Source organism: Phytophthora sojae, assembly GCF_000149755.1.
Source record: "Phytophthora sojae unplaced genomic scaffold PHYSOscaffold_15, whole genome shotgun sequence".
NCBI classification, from domain to species: Eukaryota; Oomycota; class Peronosporomycetes; order Peronosporales; family Peronosporaceae; genus Phytophthora; species Phytophthora sojae.
Genome location: NW_009258129.1, coordinates 953,933 through 977,500, shown reverse-complemented (window position 1 = coordinate 977,500; position 23,568 = coordinate 953,933). Strand labels below are relative to the sequence as shown.

Sequence of the window (23,568 nt, the reverse complement as noted above, 5' to 3'; positions counted from 1 at the left end):
CCAAATCAACACCAGGGTACTTAAAATCGACCGACGGCGAGTTATCCACCTTCGGCGCTTTGGTGGCTTCCTGTTTGGCTGTTTTGGCGGCTTCCTGTTTGGTTCGTTTGTGCGCTTCCTCATTTACCACTTTCTGCTTTGTTGCTTTCCAGACTGCAGGCAGCCTCTCCGACTTCGTGTTCAACGCTGAGACGTCCTTCTGTGGCATCAGCAAGAATGTCGAGTTTTGTGGGTAATCTTTTTTCCCCGGCTCAGGTACGATTTCGCCTGTAGCTGAAAGCTTCACACCGAATGGCGTGAAAATCTTTTTCTCGGACGACATGTGCGTTTGATAGTCACTCGAAATGAGCACCACTTCCACGACGAGACCCTCCGTTCCTACCTTTTCTTTGAGAACCATGTTACTCGCTTCCAGTACTTCAATTTTGAGCATGTCGTACTTCAAATCTGCTGTTGGCACGTCTACCGCGTCTCCATATTCCCCCTTTTTCTTTCTAAATTTAACGGAACAGCGCGATGCTAATCCATTGCTCAAATCCACCGTTTCCGAATCAACCTTAGCTTTGATGAAGGGGGTGACTGTTCTACGAACGCCAGCTTCTTCCAAAACATCGAGCATTCGGAAGTGCAGCTCATGCACACGATTGTCGAAATCACAAACTTGGACTCGGATGTCGTCACAGGGCGCAAGGGATACTTTGGGCACTAAGTCTCGTCTTCGACTTGCGTTAGTGAACGCAACCGGAACCGACTTCGCAGGCTTGCCTGAAGTCGCCAAGGTCCACGACGCCTTGTCTACAACAACCGATTCTGGCGCCTCCATGTCTTCATCCAAGACCAAAGTGGTTACATCTTGTAGCCGCTCACAAACAGCAGTAGCGTCTTCGTACGCAGCGGCCACGGCATCACTGATGTCATCTTGGTTATCGTACGGTATGGTCAGTTGGAACTTGATGTCAACGTACGCATCTGCCATGGATACATCGCTCAATTCTTTGGCAGCTGCACTAATGTCGCTCGGTGGCATACCACTGGATTTGAAGTCAAACTCCACATTGTGCTTCGGCGCGCTGCTGAACTCCACTTTCACACGTTCAATGACCGCAAAACACTCCTTGGAAGCAGACTTTGAATAGGCAGCGCATTCCGCACGCAGCAGTCTCTGACAGAGTGGCACGACAGAGCCAGGAGTTTTGTTCAGAGTAGCCAGGATTAAATCCTTGAAAAGTGCCTCCGACTCGGAAGATGAGCTGACTCTGATAAAGCCGTCAACTTGTACCAGCGGTGAAGGAGCTACAAACAGGCAGAAGCAGTTTTTCTTATCAAACTTCGGCGAGGCTTTAGAGAATGAGTTATGATTGCGCCGTTTGCATGCTGCAGTGTACACCGTCTCCAGCCGCTCCACCTCATTTTTATCCAAGCTTTCTCCCTTCACAAATCCATGGTATTGGCCGAGGAAACCCGACTGTTTTTCATTCTTCTCGGTAAGGAATCCCTGGATGAGCGAGTTCGTCGTCGGGTGGCGTGCTTGAATAGATTTCACTGGCGCAGGAAGGATAGCGTATACGGCTAAGGCTTTTTCGCTGCCCCACCAAAGATCATTCCCCGTATCCATTGGAGCTAATGGGTTCGTGCAATGCAAACTTGAGCTGAAAGTTGCACCCAAGAATGCTGCGTCTGCCACAAAAACCTCCTCACGAACGCGAAGCTGGCTTCGCACCAGACGCTCAACCAACACGCCGTTTTCGAGAAGCACGTCGTACATTTGTGAAGGAGGAGCATCATCCGCTTCACCTCTCGGGTAATAAGTGCTAAGCACTTTTCCGTCATACAACGAAGCATCGTTCATACAAGTCAGACGTTTTCGTGCCACCGACTTTTCCTCAAGTGGGTGGCGACCATCCATGTACATGACGTCGTATCGTGCCTTTCCACAACTCTGCAAAACCTTGGCGAGTCGTCGCTGGGTGTTGGAGCTTGCTTTCCTGTCCTTACTGTCTTCACTGACAAGCACGTAATCTTCTTTCTGAAATCGCCGCAGTAAAATTGCCCCGTTGACTAGCGCGATCGAAGCATCCATGGGTTCGCTCGCGAGTTTTTCTTCCTTGGGTTCTTCACCGTCGAGGTATTCAAGTAGCTTCTCGTTCTTTTGCTTGATCCGCGCAAGACGCCCTCGCTTCATCTCTTGGCGATTCCCATCCTTTTCAGGTGCGCAGACAAACACGGTATCTTTCGAGATGTCACCGACTAATTTGACATCGTAGCGGTCGTCTCCATACTCCTTGACAATCATCGCAGCTACAATCTCATCATTACTAAGCCTCACATCCACCAACACGCCAGCACATTTGAGGAGTGGCACCTGAGCAGTTACTCTCTCATCAACGCGTATGGGGCTCATCTTTCCGTGAACGCTATGATCCAATCTTAGTGAGCCGTTAATGCCAATTGGTGGGCTGGAGCCAGCATCCTGTAAAGCTGAGAAATCAAATCCAGTCCACTCGCACTCCATGAAAAGCGCTTCTAGCAGACGCGGGGTCTTCATGCCGTGCAAATTCCCAGTCATATAGTCTTTCGCCTCGTTCACATGAGACAATATGCGCGACCATCGATTGAGCACATCGTCCAAAGCAACTGCATCGGCATACGATAGACGATCCCTCTCTCCAGCCGAAAAGACGATTTCAAACACATAAGCCAAAAGTTGAGGCGTGACTTTCCAGTGAAGCTTTGTCGCTTGGCTCATGACTCTCACCTGAGTGAGCAACTCCTGCGTAAGAACCTCCTCTGAAACATTGGGACCCAACGAAGCGTTTGCTCGACATGTATCCCAAAGGAAAGTTAGTGCATCTTTCTCCACATCAGGGTTGTATCGCCCACTGTTAAATGTTCGCGAATCAAACGAGAGTCCGGCCATGCGGAAAGTATCAGCCAATATTCGTCTGACACGGTCCGCTCGAAGGATTCCAATCAAGTTTAGATCGAAGGTCAAAGTCACCTTCTGCTTGGGGTTCTCTTGGTCGATTAAAACGATCGTTTCATCGCGAAAACTTGCGCGCTGCAGCGGGTTTCTCAGTGACAACTTTGGCTTTTCCTCCTTGTCGTCCGACTTACGCTCGGATTTCTTGTCCAATTTGCCCAGCTGTCCCTCCAATACCCTTCCAGTCGAGTCAGAAACCAAGCGCACGGTGAGATAGTCGACTTTCGCTAAGTCGTACGTGCGACCAAGAATTTTATACGCTTCTCTCGGTAACGGTGCACTATCATTTCCAGCTCTGGTGGGGGCAGCTCGCTGAAGTAAATCTTTGAGCGTGTACGGATTTCCAAACCCAAGGTCTTCGGAGGCTGGGGCGTACTGAATTCGCAGACCGCCTTCGCCGTGGGGCTGGAAATAGCAAGTGTACTCGCCCAAGTCTCCTAGTGGGTCCGCCTTTTTGATTGCGATCTCGGCCGAGTAGCTTGTTTCCAGCAGTTTGACATTTGGATCCGCGTAGTTTTCGTTACGCATGAGCTCAACCACAAACCGCAACTTTCCTAGCAATCCATCGGGCTTAGGCGCTTTCTTCTTTTGCCGCTTTGAAAATTCCGGGGCTGAACAAGGAAGAAGCTTCGCTTCTACGACAACTCGGTTACCCTTGTCCAGCTTCAACTCTTCCGTCACATTCTCGCCCATAGTATCAGAGTGCTTCATCGTTACTCCCCTGATGTACCCCGCCTCGCTTCGTTGGAACTCAAGAATCACACGACCCAACGGGTCATTCGCCGAGGTTGCGTCGTAGTCCATCACGCGCAGCATTATTCCCTTCTTACCACTGAGCTTAGTCTTTTCAGTCTTGCCCAGCAGGAACTCTTGGTTCTCCCAAGTTGGATTGAGTGTTCTCATCTTGATGTCCGTTTTCAGGCCCGTGTCATGCTCCTTCGAGTCTTCTTCACCTAACAAGACGATCTCCACGAAAGGGTCGCTTGTAAAGAGGTCTGCTACTTGTAGACTTCGCCCCTCCAAAATCGAAACCTTCACAAACGATGGCTCATGTCCTTCTGCAAACGGAGCTTGCTTCTTTTCCTTTTTAGGCTTGTCTGCTGACTGCATTAAGGTTTCACTCCCCACTTCTTCGATGATCTTTGCACTGCGTTTTATTTCTCGCTTTTGCACACGTTTGAGCTCCACTCTGATCTGGCCAAGTCCGGTTTTCTGAAGCATGTCGTTGGCAGGCCCAAGCGGATACCACGCGTCGATGGTGCGGTGAGGCGAAATCATTGTGACAGGAATTTTGAGAATTCCTAGTGGCTTGTGGCGGTAGCGGTGCTTCAGCATTCGAGAAACACAGTTCTCTAGATCCGTAGCCTTGAACATAATGTTGAGATCTGTGCACTTGTCACTCACTTTTTGAGGGTCCAGGTCTCCTTCATTCATCCGAACGTGCTCCCGCATCAGCCCTACTTCGACAATTCGTTCGTTGGCATGGCTGTACTCCACATCGTAAAGTAAAAACATGTCACGCTGGGACATCGGCAAAGTCATCCAAGATGCCTGGTCAGACACCTTGTACTTGGCTAAGAGCTTGGTGAGATCATGCGGAACCATCTCTTTGTCCTTCAAGTCATATTTCGTTTTGATCGGGTAATGTTCTTCCGTGAAGGGAGTGCGAATACGAAGAATACGCGCGGAGTATAGCGAGCCGTTCTTGTAGTTTCCGCTGTACTTTGGCTTGGACTTCAACTGCTTGCCTTTACCATAATACGCCATCACCACGTCACCTTCGGCGCCTGCCTTCTTCAGTTCACTTCGCAATTGCGCACGCTGTTCTCGCCTCTCCCTCTCGTGATCTTCATACGACAACTCTCTGTCGTGGCCAAATAGACGATTCAGCAGGCGATGGAAACTTCCGTCAAGGTCGTTAGGCTTAAATCTTGTGGCATGTTTGTTGCACTTCTGCTGCAGAACAACGGGGTTTAGCCGCTTCATGAGTACCCTCTGGCCCGGAAACGCCTCAACACAAACACCTGCTCGTGCAAGCGCACGGATCCACTTCTGAGTATTCTGCGTCTTGAACTCAATCACCCTTTCTCCCTTTTCTCGAACTCGCGCCATTTCGTCGAGTGCTTCTGTGGTGGCAGGAACGTAGTCTTGCGAATCCGGCTTCCGTTTGTATACAGTGGGGTTTTTAATGTCTAGCCACCCGCCTTTTGCATCGCTTGTGACGTGGTAAGCTACTTTGCAGGCAGCACTAGCCATGTCAATGAAGGCCATCGGGTATGTGGAGGTTTCTTGTTCGTAAAGATACAATTGCCTACGACCTGGAATGAATAGGCAATACTTCCAGTTCCACAACAATTTTTCCACAACTTGCGAAGTCTCTTCAGTCTTCTCAGCAGCGTGTTCGTCAGGTTTTTCAGGCACGGAAGGTTTGCGCAAAGTCCAGCCCTTAACGGAGAACAGTAGATCGGAGATCATCGAGTGCATACCAAGAAACCCGTCACAATGCTCCGTGAGCTTCTTCCGATAAATCTTGCTTTCTTTGACGATACCAATAGAGTCCTTGGCGGTGTCCTCTTTGAGTGGGTTCGGCATCGGTGGGCAGTAGCAGTCAATCTCCTGAACGAGGTCCAAGGGGAATAAACTCTTCTCGCGCGGCAGCTTCTCAATCCACATATCGACTTCATGCAATCGGTAGAAGCGGTCCGCCTTGTTCTCCATTAGAACTTGTCGCTTACCCAAGTCAGCCAAAGCTACAATTCCTGGAGTGACGTTTTCCACAAAACCTGCAGCGCACAATGCACTCATCCACTGTACTGCTTCGCCTTCCTCGGTCGGTCCGTGAAGCGCTCCAACACCAGTGACTTCACTTGGATCACCCCAGCCTACAGTGACAGAATCACATGCCGGGTTCTTGGAATACTTTCTCCATTCGTCTGACCACAGCACAGTGGGCTCACGCAGAATCCAAGCAATGATTCCTTTGCCCGTGAAGCTTTTTGGGACTGAGAGAATCGAAGTACTCGTTTGATCCGACATAAAGAAGTCACCATGATCGCGAAGAAGTTGTTGCCGCTTCGAACGTATTTGCATCCACTCCTCCCTAGGTGTACCAGGTTTGGGATCATCAGGTTTGTCTTTCACTCCTGCCAAATCCAAAAGCTCATTTTCCAAGCCTACTACAATCTCTCTTCGCACGTCGAGCGATAGCTTCTCCAATGTACGGCCGATATACTCGCTGTTCGGATCGGCATTCACGGTGTGGATCAGACGACACTTCCGCCTCATCTCGTCAGTCGAAAGCATCTCAAACTGCTCAAACTGGCGGATCTCGCGCAAGACGGTTACGATGCGCTTCATAATGACCACGAGAATAGTGTGCAATGCGTCAATTTGAGCATTCCCAAGAGGTGTCAACGACGAACGAAGTAGTTGCCTCCGCTCGATCCACGTCGCTCCCCGAGCGTAGATGGACGACGGCTCACTTTTTTGCTGGTGCTCATACCACGTGCCTAATTCGCGATCCCACATACGGGGCTCCATTTCTACTGCATTGGTGGCGGTCTGTGGCGTTGGCTGCGGTTGTGGAGTGTCTGTCCGCGTTGTAATATCAACGATCAGACATCCCAGCGACAAGTAATAGGGCACGTTGTGCTTCGGAGCACTCGATACGTCAACGGGGATAATTTCCAGGCGCAATTCTTTCTGTCCAAGCTCCAAGCTGGCGAGATCCACTTTCGCATACCCAATAGTGCGCTCCACGAACGTCTTTTCTGCTGTCTTAGGCTTAGCGTCCTTACTTGATTTAGGAGACTTGTTCTTCTTCGACTCATTCGTCGGGATCTTTACCTCCAGTTTAGCATCCACACGTATCAGGATGCCTGAGCTCATTTTGAGAACGCGAGATCCCATATCGGCTTGGGTTGAATCAATCTGCTCGTTATCCGTATCATCCGCACGGGATTCCTTGCAATCAGCTGACTTGACGCCGAGTAACAAAGGCTTCTTCTGGAACAAGATCAAATCATTCACCTTCGCTGCGCTCCCGTCTTCACGTTTCGCTTCTTGACCTTCAGTCGACGTACCCTCGTCAGCTGCAGGTGATGCTTTGTCACTTCCTGTTTCGTGCCCTGCAGGCACTGCCTCTTCGTCTTGAGTTTCGCCTTCCTCATCACCAGGTTCTGTCATACGCTCAGATTGGAATTCAACAGTAGCCTCCAGAGGGCACTTCGTCTCCCACTTCCGCTGGTTCGATACTGCAATTGGTTTTCTCGCGAGGAGTTCGCCATTGCTATTGAGAGAACAGAGGTCTTGTTCGATCTGGTCTGGGTTACCTAGCAAAGTCACTCGGCATGAAGGCTCGCTGGTCTCATCGAGTGGTTTGAGACCCACAAGTTTTCCGCTATCGTCGTAGATTGGCATTAGGAGATTTGACACCGATGCGATGTCGATGACAATACCGGAAAAATCATGCTGCAGTTTCGTCCACCGTTTCGTTTCCTCTTCCTTGATATCAAAGCGCCTGGCCATCACCATCTTCAGTCCATCCGTTAAGCCTTTTTCCAGCGGGATAAGCTGAGTTGGCATGACAGTATACCGTGAGCTGTCTTTCGAGTTCGCGCTGCCACTCAACTCGTTCTCGACGACCACGTCCACTCTACCGTCACCACGTACCGCTTGGACGACGCCTTCTACGTCGAAGGAAAACAGATTCCGGAGCTCAGTAATCGTGTCGATTTTGTCCTCGAAATGGACTTCGTACTCATCGCGTGGGAACGGAATGTACTTCTGGACACGTGCGGGATAAAAGCGTCCGCCATCCTCGCCACCACGAAAAGCCAATACACGCTGATCATACTGCAAGATCTCAAAACCATCATCGTCGATCTCTCCAGAGGGGGATAATTTGTGTATTTGACAGCGCTTGAGTGTTTTCTTAGGAAGTTCATCGAGTACTTTCTCTTCATCTGGGAGTAGCTTGGACAGAACCACTTGCTCATCGTTTTGCAAATCTCGTCCATACAAGTGAAGAGAGAGGTACGACACCTTGGAGATATCCTTGGTCTTTCCGAAGACGAACTTTTCCTTGGGCCAAAATGGATCGCGGGAATCGTACACAGTGAGGCTCTGTACTCGCTCGGCATCTTCCAGCGTTCCATCGCCACGAACAGGAATAACAGTGAAGAAAATATTCGCTGCGTCTCGTGCTCGTCCAAGTTTTTTCTGATACTGTGTCTCCGGTGAAAGTTCAATATCAGGCTTCAAGAAATCACGGCTTGTAGAACCACTCGCTGCATCGGAGAGCAAAAGATTCCGAGCCTCGTGAATGCGCAACTGGAGCAATTGAGTCTCAATACTTGGATACTTCGCATCATTAAATATTCCTGGATACGACAGCGAAAATGAAAACTTCTCCTTACGCCACATAGCGGTGTTGGTATTGTTCAGCACTTTTGAAGTAGAGGTCCGAATTGGGGCTCCACGCTGAATCGTCTCAGTCGTTTCATCTTCCAGCTCCGATTCATAAAAGTCCGCTGCCGACATACTCGTGTTCATTGAAACTTCGCTCTGGATATTTGCCTCGGAGAAGCTGAGAATGCTCAATGACTTTTCCATCGGAATATTAGCCATTCGTTGCATCAGTTCCGCCAGCACTGTTGCATCTCCAACCATTTCAGTCTTAATGCAAAGTTCACCCAAATGCTTGGCATGCTTTTTCATCCAAGGCTCGGGTTGGAGTTCATATCGTTTCACAACTTCTTTCGATGAGATTGACGTGGCGTCCGCGGATGCCCGACAAAGATCGTACAAAGGAATCTCCACACGTCCGAGAGGGGTGCTTCGCCCAATGTTGTTGTGATCTTTTACGTGAATCAGCAGTGATCTGGCTTCAGAAAGGGGGACGTTCTGCGTGAACATAATGGAGAATATACAGGTTAATGCTACTGGTTGTAAAAATGTGAAAGCGATATAGCTATGCAACTTACATTGCCAAATATGAAGTTCTCATTTGCCCACACAGGGTTGAGCGTTCTCGATATCACCGCTGTGCGCTTCTTTTCAGTTTCAATGTCCTTGCCCGTCGTGCGATCAGTGATAGACAATGTGCAGTATGGATCGCTGTACCCGTTCATATCGGCGGGGCTAAGTCCATGTCCAGTAAGAATCCCCACTTTCAACATCGGCTTGTCGGGGTTGATGTCGATAAACTTCTCCGATCGCATTTCGTTTTTCACGAGCTTGGGTCGATGCAAAGACACTTCAGCCTGGGTGCGCTTCGAAAATCTAGCGTTGCGTACTTCCGCTGCAGCTGCTGCCACTCGTTTACTCTTTTGAGGAGATAGCGGTGCACTTGTACGCTTGACTTCCTCAATGCATACGGAGGGGTCAAGCTCAATAACCGCGTATGGAGTCGGTTTGCTACCAGCATCAGGCTGGTTGTTTTGGAGTCTGAGATGAGATGCTTGAACGACCGATACTTCGAGTAGCGCTTGCCCTTCCAGGCCAGCTCGCGCTTGAAAGCTTTCATCAGATGATGTTTTTTCTTGATGCGCACGTGCTATCTGGGTGTTTAAATAGTGAATGCACCCGTTAATTCCATAAAAGCGTGGGTCGCGCGACTGATAATCCGCCGCAGCACACGGTATGCGAGCTCCATCAAGCTTGCAAGCGGCGTCATGAAGCTGAAACTGAGCATTCTCGTACTCAAGCTGCTCCACAGACTGGTTGTGCGCTTTCATATTCAACTCTTTGTGAATTTTCAGTCTTCGCACATGTTCCCCGCGCCTCTCCCCAATCAGCCACATTTGTAACTGGATCTCGCCAAGATTCTCGCGAACAGACATGCCTGCTTCTGGTTGAAGAGCGTGCCATTCCGTCCACTTATGAGCCGATAGCTGATCCAAGTCAATCTGCACAAATCCAAGAGGGTCATTCTTGTTGGCCTTATCGTAGTCGATAATCCGTACTTTGAGGCTTGCTGCCTTCTCAATGTGGCAAATCAAGCCGAAGACGTGGTGCTCGTTAGCCCACGCTGGGTTACGCGTACGATGCACGACGGCAGTTGTAGCGTACTCTCCTGGAATAGGCTTACCATGATCATCAAGGAGGGTCAGCTCGCAGTACGGGTCCGACGAATTATTGAGATCGGCGCTAATGAGGTCCTTCGCAGCTAAGACAGTAATCTCCAACCGGTTGTCGGTGTGCTCATTGGCTACAGTAGCAACAGGACTTGTCGTCACAACCTCGTCTTCCCGTTGAAAGAAGTCAACAAGGTTGGGCCCAGATATGCTCATCCGAACGTGCAGCTCGCCGCAATCCTTCACAACTTGCTCTTTTTCTCTGGTGTCGTTGCGTCGGGGGGACGACGAGAATCCGGTCTTCTGCGGGGGCTGCACGCGGAACCAGTCATCGATAGGGTTTGACTGGGCCATGCTTGCTGGTGACACCTTGAATGTCGAAAACGGCACTATCACCGATCCCAGGCTGTCGTGCCGCTTGAAAGTATCGTGATCCCACAAGTCAAACCGAACAGCCTTCACTGAATTCAAGTCGACCACCCTGCCGATTTGGAAGTGCTGTCTCCACTCCGGCTCAAGCGTAGCCGTTATCCAATCAGTTCTCTTCTCCTCGATGTCGATAATCTGTCCATCTTTGCCCACAAGCTTGATAACACAGTACGGATCGCTCTTCCCGTTAAAGTCGGCAGCCTTGAGATTGCGAGCCTCTTCAACGGTGACGTCGAGCAAGATCCTGGCCAGCGGGGCTGGTGGAGGCGGCGGCTGAGGAGGCGTTGGTACTGCCGAAGGGAAAGGCTCTGTCTTTGGCATCTCCGGAGCTGGCGGTTGCTGTTGCGCCACGTCTGGCGTTCGACGGTAGGCGTTGTAGATGGCGCTGAGCCACTCATCCTTCTCCACTTCATTCTCCGCCTGCATGTAGAAACTCGGCTGCCCGGGCGCAGGCTGAAACACGAAGCACAGCGGGTATCCTTGGTCATTCGTCCGAAGCACATTTGAATCCAGTGTCAGCTCGTAGCGGCGGCGCGGCGCAGGGTCTTGCGGCGCCTTGTAGTATAGCAGCTCGGTGCGGGTTAAGCGGAAGTACCTCCGCCGCCAGTTGGCCACGACCCTCCCCGACCGACTGCGCTTCATGAGCCATCCCTCCTTGATGTAGCGCTGATCACTCATCGCGGAGAGACGGCAACAACACGAAGTTCACTTGTCCTCTTTCTTCTTTCGCCTGCGCAGTCCTCTCCTCTCTCCACTTGCGCAGGCGCTCGCTTCTTGTCTTGTGAGCGAAGGATCGTGATCTTGAAGCGTCGCACGCGTCCCTCCAGCATGTATGTGGTCCACGCGCAGGATCGATCGGAGCAGTTGCAGAGCTCAGTCCAAATGCATTTAGCATACATATGTACTAGTATTGTGCGCTTATGACTTGGCTCGCCGGGCTTTCTGGAAGAAAAGCGGCGGTGGGAGCTCTCGCGGGAACAGCAGCTCACCTTTGGCCGCCGCCATCGGTCGGGAGCTTGAATCTCTCCTAGGTCTCGAGCGAATCCGTCGTGGACTTGTTGCGCCCTTTGCGCTGTTCTTGTAGTAGAGCAGCTGCCCCTCAGCACCAGAGCTCTTGGTCTTCGCCACTACATCAAGTTGGACCGCACCACTTCTACCGCTTCGCAGGGACATTGAGGCAGGCATCGGTTGCGCCGCGTCTTGGGCGAGCATATCCTCGTCGCACTGGACACCCGAGTCCTGCGTCTCCACCTTCTCTTCCTCTTGCAGCTTCAACTCTGAGTCTGCAGTCGATGGCCGTTGCTTTTCCTCTTCTTCCTCTGCTCCCACTACAGTCGGCGGACGCTGCGTCTGCTCCTTTTCCTGTGCCCCCACTCGAGGACTAGACGGTTGCGGCTTGCTCACCTGTACGCCTAGTGCCTGTGTGAGGTGCGGGGCCAGCGTCTTCCCGAGACACGACAGCGTGACGGCACCCGTCACGCGCCCCACCGCCGCGTTGTAATGGTCTCGGAGCTCCCACGAGCCGCTGAGGCTAGCCCACTCGCACACGCGGAGCAGCGAGCGGCGGCTCAGTACTTCGTCATCATCGAGCCCCACGTGCAGCTCCAGCGGGACGGCCGCGAAGGCGCGAAGCCGAGCCCTGCCATGCTCTCGAGCCAGCAGCAACAGCGTCAGTGGCGCCTCAGCGTGTCGCTGCAGCTCGAGCCGCAGCTCGTCCGGGTCCGCTTCGAAGAGACAGGACTTGCCATGGCTTAGTCTCGTCAGTGCAGGCTCTGTAGGACAGGAAGCGGCGGCCACTTTGGCGTCAAACACGACGATCTCGTACTGCAACAGCTGGAAGCCCAGCAGTAGCGCGGCGTTATTGGGCGACTGCGAGGCCGATACGGCGTCCAGCGCCACGCGGTCGACGTAGAATTGAAGCGAGAAGAGCAGAGAAGAAGAAGATGCTGGCACTGGCGACGCGCTGGGCGCACTCTCAGAGCCGCGGGACGCCACGGAGATCAGCGGCGGCGCCGCGGCAGTGCGGTGTTCCGCACTCATGCGCAACTACCAATAACTGATATTGCCTATGACCATCACTCCTAACTAACTACCAGTAGCCGATAAGATACCTTCAGCCAACATGCAGTGCGTCAGTACCCCACGTTTCAAACTAAGCTCAAGCTCTAGTGGATCGATGGTGCTCCGTCGCCTCTTCACCTCCAGCTCCGCCTCGGCCTCGGCCGCGCCGCGCATGGTGCAGCAGCGCGTGCAGACGCAGCTGTCGCTGCTGTCCGAGGCCGCATCGACGCCCAAGACGCGCGTCGTGTTCGTGTCGCGCGCCGCCGCCGCCTCCTCCGAGCTGCAGAGTGCGCTGCCCTTCCCCGTGTCCGCCGCCGCGCTGAGCGACTTCAAGGCCAAGCCGCAGGAGAAGCTGTACCTGTACCCGAGCGTGGACGACGCGGCCTTCAACGACCAGCGCGTGCTGCTCGTGGGGCTCGGAGACGCCGAGAAGGTCACGCCCAACACGCTGAGGGACGCCACGCACGGCGCTCTGAGCGCGCTCAAGGCCAAGCGCGCCACGGACGTCGTGGTGCAGGTGCCCAACCTTCAGGGCGGCAAGATCGACGCCGCCCGCGTGGTGGAGCTGGTGTCCCAGGCCTCCATGCTGTCCAACTACCAGTTCGACCAGTACCTGACGGACTCCAAGGACGCCTACGGAGACAGCAAGCTGCGTCTGCCGCTGGAGCAGATTTACGTGGACGCGTCGGCCGAGTTCCAGAAGGTGAGAGGGCGGTAGTAAGTTGATGTTTTTGCATTGGAGGAGGTCCTTCTGATGATTGGGTGTTTGTGTTGATGCAGAATGTGGCGGAGCAGGCGACGGTCGGCGAGGAGACCATCTTTGCGCGCAACCTCGGTACGCAGGCGGAGTGGCTGCTACTGTGTTCATTTGTATGGGGTGACTGAGGGATTCTGTTTCTGTACAGGCAATGAGCGCTCGCACGTTGTGAACCCGGCGTTTATGGAGGAGGTGGCGCGTGCGTCGGCCGACCTCCCCAACATGTCTGTCCGCGTGCTGCAGCAGGAGGATCTGGAAAAGGAAGGCATGAACATGTTCCTGAGTGTCGGTCAGGCCGCCGTCTGCCCTCCTCGCCTAGTGATTCTTGAGTACCGTGGTAACCCCGACTCGGACGAGAAGGTTGCGTTGGTGGGCAAGGGCGTCACGTTCGATACTGGCGGCTTGAACCTTAAGCCTACGGGTTCGATCGAAGATATGCACACGGACATGTGCGGCTCTGCTGCTGTCCTCGGAGCTGTGCGCGCCGCCTCGCGCCAGAATCTCAAGGTAAACGTTGTGTGCGCCCTTGCGCTCGCTGAGAACGCTATTGGATCCAAGGCAGTGAAGCCGCTTACGATTGTCAAGTCGCACAAGGGCATCACTGTGGAGAACAACAACACCGATGCCGAGGGCCGTCTGGTGCTTGGTGATGCGATGTCGTATGTGCAGAAGGAGTACAAGCCCAAGAAGGTCATCGACGTCGCCACCTTGACTGGCGCGTGCATGGTAGCTCTGGGCGAGCACTGCGCTGGCTTGTTCTCCAACTCGGACGACTTCGCCAAGAAGCTGCAGGAGGCAGGAACGGATTGCCACGAGCGCTGCTGGCATCTGCCAATTCTCCCTGAGCACACTGCCGCGCTGAAGGGCACGCAGTCGGACTCGCGCAGCACGGGCCGTGGCCGCTACGGTGGCGCGTCCACTGCCGCAGCTTTCCTGCAGCAGTTCGTTTACGAGGGCGTGGACTGGGCACACCTGGACATTGCTGGTCCTTCAAACTACAGCGCCGCCAAGTCGTACTTCCCCAAGGGGGCCACGGGCTTTGGCGTGCAATTGCTCTACAACTACCTCAAGGAACACGAGCAGCATTAGAGAGTAGACTCACTCACCTGAAAGGGTCTAACCCTTAGACTTATCGGCGTCATGTTTGTTACTCAATAGAGATGGCAAGTGTGTTAGCTAGAAGGGTAATTACTGCTCGATGTATAGATTCCAGACGAAAACGCAGCCGTCGTCGCCTACGGAGACGAGCTGTCGATCGTCAGGACTGAAGGCCAGCCCGCGGACATTACCCGAGTGCCCCACGCCGTCCATGATCAACTGGTTGGTGTTGAAGTCCCAGAGTTTCACGAGTCGGTCATTCCCACCGGTGGCAAACACCTCCAGGTTGTGCGCCACAGCGATGCACGTAGCTTCTTCGTCATGAGCCTTCTGAATTACCGTGACTGGAGTGTCAATGCGCAGGTCCCAATACGATATGCGCTTCTCCTGCCCAGCACTGAGAACAAGACGCTGGTCTGCAGACAGCGCGACGGTGTTGATCCCGCCCATGCGCTGGATGTGGCTCGAAATTCTGCGCTCGTTGCGCAGATCCCAGCAGAGCAAGCTACGGTCGCGACTGCAGGAAATCACGTGCAGATCGTCGCGATACAGCGCTAGACTGGTGACTGCCATCGAGTGCTCCTTGAGGTGTGAGACCAAGTCGCGCTTTCGGATATCCCACACACGAACTTCACCGCCGACACCTGCGGACACGATGAAGCGCTGGTTGTGACTCAACACTAGAGATGTGACCCCACCTGTGTGAGCATTATCGATGGACCAAGCAGCTTCACCGGAATCGCTGCTGTGAGAGCGAATGCAGCCATCCGTCCAACCGGACAGGAGGATATCCAGCGAGTATTGCAGTGAGGTCGGCGCCCCAGCGTCCATAACAACGCAGCGAGTCGCAACGCTGTAGTCCGAGGCATCCCATACGCGAATAGTGCAGTCTCGGGAAATGGTAGCGAAGCGATCGGATACCTCAGACGCGTACGTGATCTGCACGACACCGTTCGAGTGGTTTTCAGACAGCAATCTAGCCTGCAGACTCCGTTGCGAGGTACCAAAGGCGAGACGCACCGAGAAGATGCCACCAGCCTGGGTGCCAGCGACAACCTCATTCTGAGCTGTGTTTAGCGTCATACCAACGATGCCGCTGTCAAGCGCGACGTGACAAGTATCGACGAAGTCGTGACCATAATGAATGACGCTGCCATCGCCGCCGCCAACGAGAATGCCGCCGTCAAAGTACAGAATCGAGTTCACGCCGCAGGAACAGGCAGGGACGACCTTGAATAGCTGCCGGGTCTTCACACCAACAACGCAGAAGTCGCCACTGGAGCTACCAGCCACGAGAGTCTCCCGATCTGGAGAAAACTGCACGCAGGTATAGTCGCGAATGAGCGTTTGCTCGATCTTGTGCTGCGTGAGCTCCCCCGTGACTGGATTGAGCACCCAAAGCTGCAGCAATCGATGTCCAACCGTTGCAAATTGGTAGTTGGCAGTGTCTCGGCGCTTTACATCGCGTGCCATGCCTCCGAATACAACTGCCGTGACGATGTTCGACATCTTTTGGTGCGTGGCGCAGATATTGCCGGTCAAGACGTCCCAAATGTACAGCCGTGGCCCGTCCTCAGGCACCCCCACTGAGCAGAGCAGTCGCTCATCGTCCGAAAACGCAAGCGCAGCGATCCCTGCATCGTGCTCCGACAGTCGAAAGGCTAGTCGCCGAGCTGAGTAATCCCAAACAAGGACGTCTGCACGTCTGCCACGCTCCCCTGAGGCTAGTATTCTACCCGAAGGAGACATGGCGATGCATGATACATTACCCTCATGGCCACGCAGGAAGAGCTGACTGTGTGCGTCTTGGAAGGATGTAAGCAGGACCGATCCTCCGGCTGGATACACGTAGTCGCGTCCCGACGGGTGATAGTGAATCGCGTTCGGCACGGCGGAGAACCCAATTGTATGCTCCAACTCGATAGCGGCAGGGGACTGCGACTGCTTGTCAAATCTGTGCTGCGGTTCGTTTGACGCTATAGCGAATCCTCTTGAACTGGGCTTGCCATCCATCGCAGGAACACCTTCATAGCCCCGGGCGTTGTTGCCGCCATCGTACTGCATCGTCGAGCGAGCGACCCCTTGGTACAACCAGCACTGCGAAAAGACCCCAACACCGACCAAAGCGAGGAAGCGTAACCACTACACTATACATATATATCGAACTTAGCTCGCCTACTCGGTGGACTCCAGGAGCCCCGTGGCACCTACATAACTCAAGCACGTATAGTACGGAGGTAAATTGTTCTCCTGCATCCACCGGGCGACATCCAGACCGATGTCCTCTTGTCTGTCGAACAGGTTCAGCCGCAGGATTCCTCGGGACAGGAAGACCCGCGACGGTAGCGTGAACGTTTGCATCTACTCAAACCGCCAATAAAGTGTTAGTTAGAACTCCTTACCCCTAGCATGCCACTCAGTCATTGTCGAGAGATCTCACCTGCATATCCTTCACAATACTGAACACCATGGACTCGTAGACCAGCGTGCCGACCTCTCCATCTTCCCGCAGCTCATACAGAGCAAAGGACACCCTCTTCGGGGAGTACGTGGGGCTGCCCGGGTACCAGAACACTCGGTACGGCACAATCTGCACACTGTTTACCATGCAGTTCTCCCACAGCGCGTAGTCCAGGTGGTCCGTCGTCGAATACCCCCACGTCGAGGCACTGACTCACACAAAGAAATCCACAGTGAGCAAGTCAAAACGTTTTCCGTACAATAAAATCCCGCCGCACCTGCTCCAGTAGCACGGTCGGCCCCTCGCACAGCCGCACTCCTGCTGCAGCCGCTTGGCGATGGCTTCAAATGCCATGGGGTCGTCCGCCACCACCGTGTTGGCCAGCAGCGCCACCCCAATGCCGCAGTGCGAGCGCGTCAGCGTGTTCTCCGCCGACTCGTTCGAGTGGTCCACCGACGAGCACTCTACGAGCACCCAACAGCACATAATTGCACTCCGTTAGCTGCACTCAGAGCGTTAATTCCACGCCAAAACAGTCCGCCAAGCGGTCGCACCGCGCACTCGACGCAGCAGCGAGAGCTCTTCGCCCACGGGTATCTCAGTCATCAGCGCGAGGTGCTTCCACTGCACAGAGCTCCTGGACGCGCAGTCATTTGCATACAGCGCCAAGCGCTGCGCCAGGATCCGCCACGTGTCTGCAACGAGCAGCAACAGGTTGAACGGGGTCGGTCAGAAGGCACAGAGGATTGCGACGTAGCCTTAGACGCAGGAGACGGGGGCGCGCACCACACTGGACGATGACCTCCCGCAGGTGGCGGTTGACGGCCTCCAGGCGCTGCAGCGCCGCGTGGTCCGCGAACTGCAGCGTCGCCGCCAGCAGGTCGCTCGGCAAGTCGCACAGCCCCATGATCACAATCGTCTAGTGACCCCGGTGTAGCTTCTGGGCGACAAAGTTGAACCTTCTTTGACTTAAATCAGGGCATTGCACTCACTGACGTGGCAGTACGTTGCCGTCAGACGGTCTCAATGTGCACAAACCTATCGATACCATTTGTGTCAGCCTCTCCTTACATGTACAACACTAGTCGACTGAAGTCTCGAAAAAGAGGCTGGAACGTCTGTCTCCACGCCATTGCGCTCTAGTCGTCCCATCGGGTCAAGGCTTGGCGCAGCATGCGCTGGAACTGCGAGGTGGCAGCGCGCTCCTTCTCGATCTCGACTCGCAGACGCTTCATCTCGCCCACGGCGCGGTACTTCTGCAGCGACTCATCCACCGTGCTGAGGCTCCCGAACGTGCGCCTTACGCTCTGCATGGACACTTGCACGGGCTGCTTCACGATGGCACGGTCACGCTTGCCGCTGCTGCTGTGGTCGGTGGTCAGGAGCTGTCTCGGCGCGGCGGCGTGCACAGCGTCCAGGAGTCTCGCGACACTGGAGCAGAAGCCACGCCAGCCGGCGGGGTAGTAGATGTTGATGTCGCTCAGCGTCTCGAAGAAGGTCTCGTAGATCTCCTCGAAGATTTTCCGCCACGGCAGCAATGCGTCTGCCTCCTGCGGGGTCACCGGCTCCGTCGAGTCGTCCTGCGTCAGGCGCTCGTGAATCGGCAGTAGCGCGCTGTAAATCCGCTTCTTGAGCTCGTACGTCGACACCGCCGTGGGCGCTGGATACGACAGAAAGAGTCGGTCAATGAAGTCCTCCACCTTTTTGAAGTAGACGTCGCAGGTTTGGTCACGCTGCACCGCGGAGGTCTCCACTGCAATGCGAGTGACTTCAAGAGCCGTCAGCACCGTGTGAATCTCGTGTCTCCTCTCCTGTGAATTCCAGCCCCGCGGAGGATCCATGACGGCGAAATACAGCTCGGGTGGCGGGTACGTGAGATCCATCACACCAGACGACAAAACGTCTTCACGTACGCGAGGGAATACGGCGCAGATCTTGGCCTGGATACCCATCGAAGACTCGTACTGGTTCATCATAGCCTTGACACTGCCCTCCAGCAGCTCCTTCAGACCGACGCTCTTGAGATTTCGTACGGGAGGAGTCAAGGCCGCAATCATCATCAGTGCTTGCCCAAACTTCTGAGGGAGGAGCTTGCCTGCATCAACAAACTCGACGCTGACGCTGGCCACCTGTGAAGAGAATCGGCTTAGAACTCGCTCAACACAGCTCCCAAGCGTACTCATAAGAAGCGCCCGCGATGACTTGACCTCTGCAGAAGCGAATCCCAGCGCAAGCACACTCACGCGGCACCCCGCCTTCAATGATGATAGCAGTTCGCCCACTCGCTGCTCCCAGCTGCTGCAATTGCCAGCTTTCTGGAGCGCGCTCAGATCAACAGGAAAAAGAATGGCGGACGTCGCAGCAAGCTTTTCCGCCTGCATTTCGTGGGCATTTCTGTGGGTAAACGTCGAATCAAGATACCGACAGCACACAGCGACACCCTCCGCCGATCCGTTGCTCGACTGGAAAGTGCGATAACAATCAGTCTCAGGTTTTGCAGCATTTTGCGTTCCAGCCCTGACGGCGCACCACAAACCAAACGAAGACGATGTCCCATCCAAGAGGTCTGCTACCACCAACTTCCACGCGATAGACGGAGCACCCGGGTTCTGCCGTCGAAGAGAAGCACCGACCAGTTCCAGGATGTCGTCACAGCTCCACAGCGACAATATTTCTGCATCTGAACACGGCACATCGGCTTCAGCGGTCGACACTTGCTTCAGTCGCTTCGTGCCAATCGGGGTGCCCATCGTGCCGTCAGCTCCTCTGAACAACCACTGCACACTGTCTTTCGCCTTTTGATGAGGGCGATCAAGTCGAAGTTTCGAAGCATCGATTGCAATGGGGCCGGGACCGTTGCGTGAAACCTGCACATACTTCTTCCACATGTGCAGCTTTAGCTTCAAGACGGCGTGCCTCCGCTTTTCGGCGCGGCGTACGAGCTTTCTTTCCTCTCGCTCCTTGGTTAATTGTGCTTGGCGTTGGGCTTCAAGTGCAGCTTCTCGTGCTTGCCGCGCTCGGGCCTCCGCCAGCTCCTGCTGGCGACGTCGCTCTTGCTCTTCTGCAGCTTTTCGCCGAAGTTCCTCCTGCCTTTTCTCCTCTTGTCGTCGCCGTTCTTCTTCAGCTGCCTTTACTCGCAGAGCCTCGGCTTGCTGCAGCGCTGCAAGTCTTTGACGTTTTGCTTCGCGAGCGGCTTCTTCAGCTTTTCTGCGCTGCTCTTCCAGTTCACGCTGTTTCTTTTGTTCACGCAGCTTGGCTTCAAGCTCTTCTTGCTGTCGCTTTGCTTCAGCAGCTTCCTTTTCGGCTTGGGCTTGGGCAATAGCTTCCTTCTTGGCCTTATCTTCACGTTGAGCAGCTTGCTCAGCCGCAGCCTTTTTCGCCTCATCTTGACGAGCCTTGTCTGCTTTCGCCTGCTCGAGTTCCCGCATCCGCTGGATCATTGCTTGCTTCTGTTGCTCAAGCTCCATTTTTCTCTGTGCAATCATGTCGAGGTCGTGCCTTTTCTGGTTGAGATCAGTCGGCTGTTGAACGTTGCCGAAGGAGGTGTTTCCAGATGAGGACGGGGCACTTGACGGTGGTGCCATTGATGCTCCTTCGTTGTAGTCAACGAAGTAAGAGTAGTCATCCTCATACTTAGGCCTATCCGGGTACAGCCTCGCTTGCTCTTCGCGCTCGGAATCTTGGATCAACTTGCTCAACGCTGGGTATCCATCTCGCGCATACTCCGTCACGCCACGGCAGATGTCTCGGCGTAAGTAGTTGCTGCAAACACAAAGAGGGCATTATTGAGTGAAAACACAGGAGCGTTGGCTTGCGCCCACCAAATGATCCGTACCCCTGCTTCATTCCAACGTAGATCTTGGAGCTTCGAATCTTCAGCGGCGTATTGTTCCGGCGTAGTTGAACATCTATGCGAAGACCAACACACGACTGTTACTAAAAGCATCACCAAATAAACCCCGATATGAGCGCAAAATCGTACCTGTCTCAAAATCCCCACCAAACTTCACAACAATTGAGCTATCGTCACCAGCTCCAGGCCTGCCAGATATCCTTAGCTGGTGTTCCTGGCACACCGAGTACGCGTGCTCAATGTCATCGAAGCATAGCAATTCCACCAAGTCTTCCAGCGGGTAAGTCTGGCTGCGATAAGCCCGGTTCATACGAAGCAACGCGGAGGACCGGACATTCGGGATGTACCGGAACAGCAAGCAAGACTGCAAATAGGTTGCTTGTCGGAGCAACGAGAAGAACTGGAAGTAGTCGCCAGTGTGGCGAGCAACGAATACACGCATCGCGAACTTCATGTGGGGGCTCTCCAAGATGTCACGCGGGAGATTCTTCACGTACTTCAATACATCCATACCCCGACCATTGTCCAGAGTACAGAGGATGAAATACGCTCGGCACTCGGCCTCGAACGGACTGAGGTAGGCGGGATCTCCTACCTTGTGGCTTTCATCGTACAACTCGTTGAGTGACTTGAGGGTTTGGCCGAGTTGCTCCATGTTTTGCTGCGCCACGAAACTCTGAATCTCGATGAGTTCATGTTCACTGAGAACGTGATAGCGCGCAATACGCTCGTGAATATCGAGAGCTATCGGGTGCACACGACCTCCAGCGCCACGGTAATTCTGGAGAACAAAATCTTTGCGAATCATTCGAAACCGATCCCAGCAGAAGTTGTAAAGCTCAATGGGCTCCGGAACTCGAGGCGGCTGGAAACGTGGATCCAAGCCACACTGCTCCAAATCCATGATTGCCTGCTCGATATACAGCTGAGTTCGTCGTAGAACGCCAGGGGGTCGAATCTCCTCGGGGATATCCAATTTATGATCAGCTGAACTGCGCTGGAATCGCTTGATGATCATGTCTCGCTCTGTTCCTGGCTGGTCAGGGAAACACTTCTCAAACACGCTCAACTCGTCCACCCGGATGTGCAGCTCGCGTTCTGTTGGGCTACACATATCAGCGCAGAGTCCATCCAGGTTAGTGGCGGCTGCCAGCTCCGCCTTGCTGCTGTCATCGCGGGACGAAGCGACCGTTGACGGCATGGAAGCGAACCGAGTTTCTTCATCACTTGTAACTGGAGCTCTTTTCTTCGTTCGAGCTTGTCGTTGCTTCGCATGCTTTTCGTTTGTTGGGCTAACCTTGGGTGCGCCAAATGCGGTTCCTTCTGGCGGGAATTTCTGACTGCTTTTCGGCTGTTGCCCACCAAAAGGATTCGCGTCTTGCTCCGCTGCGGCGCCAAATCCCTGCGCTCGTTTGCCTTTTCCAAATGGAGACTTCTTCGTGCCGTTCATCCGCGCCTCCATTGATGCCATATTGTCAGCATTGGCGAACCCTCCCGCTGCAGGATCGGAGCTGAACTTCGGGGTCGTCTGTCGTCGCTTGTCAGCGGCACCACCAAACGTAGTCGCAGGTGCGGAACCTCCAGGAGGCGATGGCTTCCCGAACGCTGGAGAAGTTTGGAAGCCGCTAGAAGTCGATGCTCCGCCGAAAGTTGTGTGGACGGTGGGGGCGTTTGAGGTGCCGCCACCAGCAGCAAAAGGGTTCTCCGCACGTGAGCCCGCCGCATTCGGAGTTATCTGTTTCTTCCGTACTCGAACGCCCGACGCTTGACTTCCAAACGCTGTGCCAGGCGAGGACAGCGGCGTGGGTGCTGCTGCACTGCCCGATCCAAATCCATTCGAGTCCTGCGAAAAAGAGCCCTGCCCGCCACGCTTGGGCGTAGGCGCACTGCCAAAAGTAGTCTGTCCTCCACCAAATCCACTGTCGTTGCCTCCAAACGCTGCGTTGCTTCCACCGAAAGACGACGATCCGCTGCCGCCGAACGAAGGCTTCGTTCCAGCATTCCCTCCAAACGCGTTACCTCGGTTCTTGGGATTTCCACCTACCGACGACGCAGATCCAAACGTCGTGTGTGCACCCGCTGAGTTCGCAGAGGGCGAAGCGCTGTTCTGTCCAAATGAGTTGGCGCCTCCAAACGCAGTCGTTGCGCTGCTCTGCGTTATATTCTTGTTGGTCTTCTTCTGTCCAAAGGGGTTCCCACTCGAAGAAGCTCCACCAAAGCCACCCGACGGCGCCGGAGGAGCCCCAGCCAGACCTCCAGGCGGGAGAGGGGGCTGCTTACCGAAGCCACCGCTGCCTGGAGCGCCAGTCAAGCCGCCCGGAGGCAGCGGAGGCTGGCTGCCGAAGCCGGAGCTCTGTCCGAACGCCGTCTTGGCGGCTGAAGCGTTGCCGCCCGCCGACTGGAACGGGTTCACTGCCGTCGTCGATCCTGGACACGCCACGGGGCAGCCACCGATCAATACCTAGAGACGCGAAGTCACAGCCGCCACCGGAGAGAGCCAGCCTCCTGTCTGTCCGTCCACAGCACGAGCGCGCCCTCCCTCCCTCTCTCGCGCACAGCAGCAGCGTAAACGCAACCCTGTACCCTGCCTCTTACCTTGGTTCTGCGCGAACGGGTTGCCGCCCTGGGGCGCCCCGAAGCCTCCGAAGCCGCCGCCTCGATCTGCGCAACAGTAGGGAGAACGGATCAGCGCGTAACTCGGCAACCAGGCGGCCAATCGGCGCGCATGAAGACGCAACACAGAGCCAAGAGAGTGGAGAACGCACTGCCTGAGCTGAACATCGCGCCGTCGCCCGGAGATCCGCTGTACACGCCGCCGAAGGTGTCGCGTCCTGATCCGGCCCAGCGCCGTTG

The 23,568-nt window shown here is 54.5% G+C and overlaps 7 protein-coding genes across 7 annotated transcripts; 1 reads left to right on the top strand and 6 right to left on the bottom strand.

Moving 5' to 3' along the window:
* Nucleotides 1-1,363: 1,363 nt before the first annotated feature.
* Nucleotides 1,364-6,508, bottom strand: PHYSODRAFT_532479 (hypothetical protein; the record flags this gene model as incomplete). Its single annotated transcript, XM_009540566.1, has 9 exons — nucleotides 1,364-1,690; nucleotides 2,249-2,375; nucleotides 2,502-2,785; nucleotides 2,861-3,245; nucleotides 3,330-3,403; nucleotides 3,518-4,057; nucleotides 4,154-5,365; nucleotides 5,603-5,780; nucleotides 5,901-6,508. Coding segments are annotated over 9 exons (3,735 nt in total), but the record flags the coding sequence as incomplete, so codon positions are not given.
* A 2,411-nt stretch (nucleotides 6,509-8,919) lies between these two features.
* On the bottom strand, nucleotides 8,920-11,163 carry PHYSODRAFT_533422 (hypothetical protein; the record flags this gene model as incomplete). The annotated part of the gene is made up of 2 exons (XM_009540565.1): nucleotides 8,920-10,267; nucleotides 10,346-11,163. 2 exons carry the CDS (start codon nucleotides 11,161-11,163, stop codon nucleotides 8,920-8,922), a joined length of 2,166 nt encoding a protein of 721 aa, XP_009538860.1.
* A 261-nt stretch (nucleotides 11,164-11,424) lies between these two features.
* PHYSODRAFT_457316 (hypothetical protein) lies at nucleotides 11,425-12,144 on the bottom strand (the record flags this gene model as incomplete). Its single annotated transcript, XM_009540564.1, has 2 exons — nucleotides 11,425-11,612; nucleotides 11,829-12,144. Coding segments are annotated over 2 exons (504 nt in total), but the record flags the coding sequence as incomplete, so codon positions are not given.
* A 492-nt stretch (nucleotides 12,145-12,636) lies between these two features.
* PHYSODRAFT_353200 (hypothetical protein) lies at nucleotides 12,637-14,392 on the top strand (the record flags this gene model as incomplete). The annotated part of the gene is made up of 3 exons (XM_009540563.1): nucleotides 12,637-13,249; nucleotides 13,327-13,381; nucleotides 13,452-14,392. The coding sequence occupies exons 1-3, from the start codon at nucleotides 12,662-12,664 to the stop codon at nucleotides 14,390-14,392; spliced, it is 1,584 nt and encodes a 527-aa protein (XP_009538858.1). The 5' UTR covers nucleotides 12,637-12,661.
* A 99-nt stretch (nucleotides 14,393-14,491) lies between these two features.
* PHYSODRAFT_532549 (hypothetical protein) lies at nucleotides 14,492-16,465 on the bottom strand (the record flags this gene model as incomplete). The annotated part of the gene is made up of 1 exon (XM_009540562.1): nucleotides 14,492-16,465. The coding sequence occupies one exon, from the start codon at nucleotides 16,463-16,465 to the stop codon at nucleotides 14,492-14,494; it is 1,974 nt and encodes a 657-aa protein (XP_009538857.1).
* A 111-nt stretch (nucleotides 16,466-16,576) lies between these two features.
* Nucleotides 16,577-17,348, bottom strand: PHYSODRAFT_532982 (hypothetical protein; the record flags this gene model as incomplete). The annotated part of the gene is made up of 3 exons (XM_009540561.1): nucleotides 16,577-16,762; nucleotides 16,842-17,070; nucleotides 17,140-17,348. The coding sequence occupies 3 exons, from the start codon at nucleotides 17,346-17,348 to the stop codon at nucleotides 16,577-16,579; spliced, it is 624 nt and encodes a 207-aa protein (XP_009538856.1).
* A 653-nt stretch (nucleotides 17,349-18,001) lies between these two features.
* Nucleotides 18,002-23,496, bottom strand: PHYSODRAFT_320063 (hypothetical protein; the record flags this gene model as incomplete). Its single annotated transcript, XM_009540560.1, has 5 exons — nucleotides 18,002-20,624; nucleotides 20,698-20,770; nucleotides 20,845-23,127; nucleotides 23,311-23,376; nucleotides 23,481-23,496. 5 exons carry the CDS (start codon nucleotides 23,494-23,496, stop codon nucleotides 18,002-18,004), a joined length of 5,061 nt encoding a protein of 1,686 aa, XP_009538855.1.
* Nucleotides 23,497-23,568: the final 72 nt, after the last annotated feature.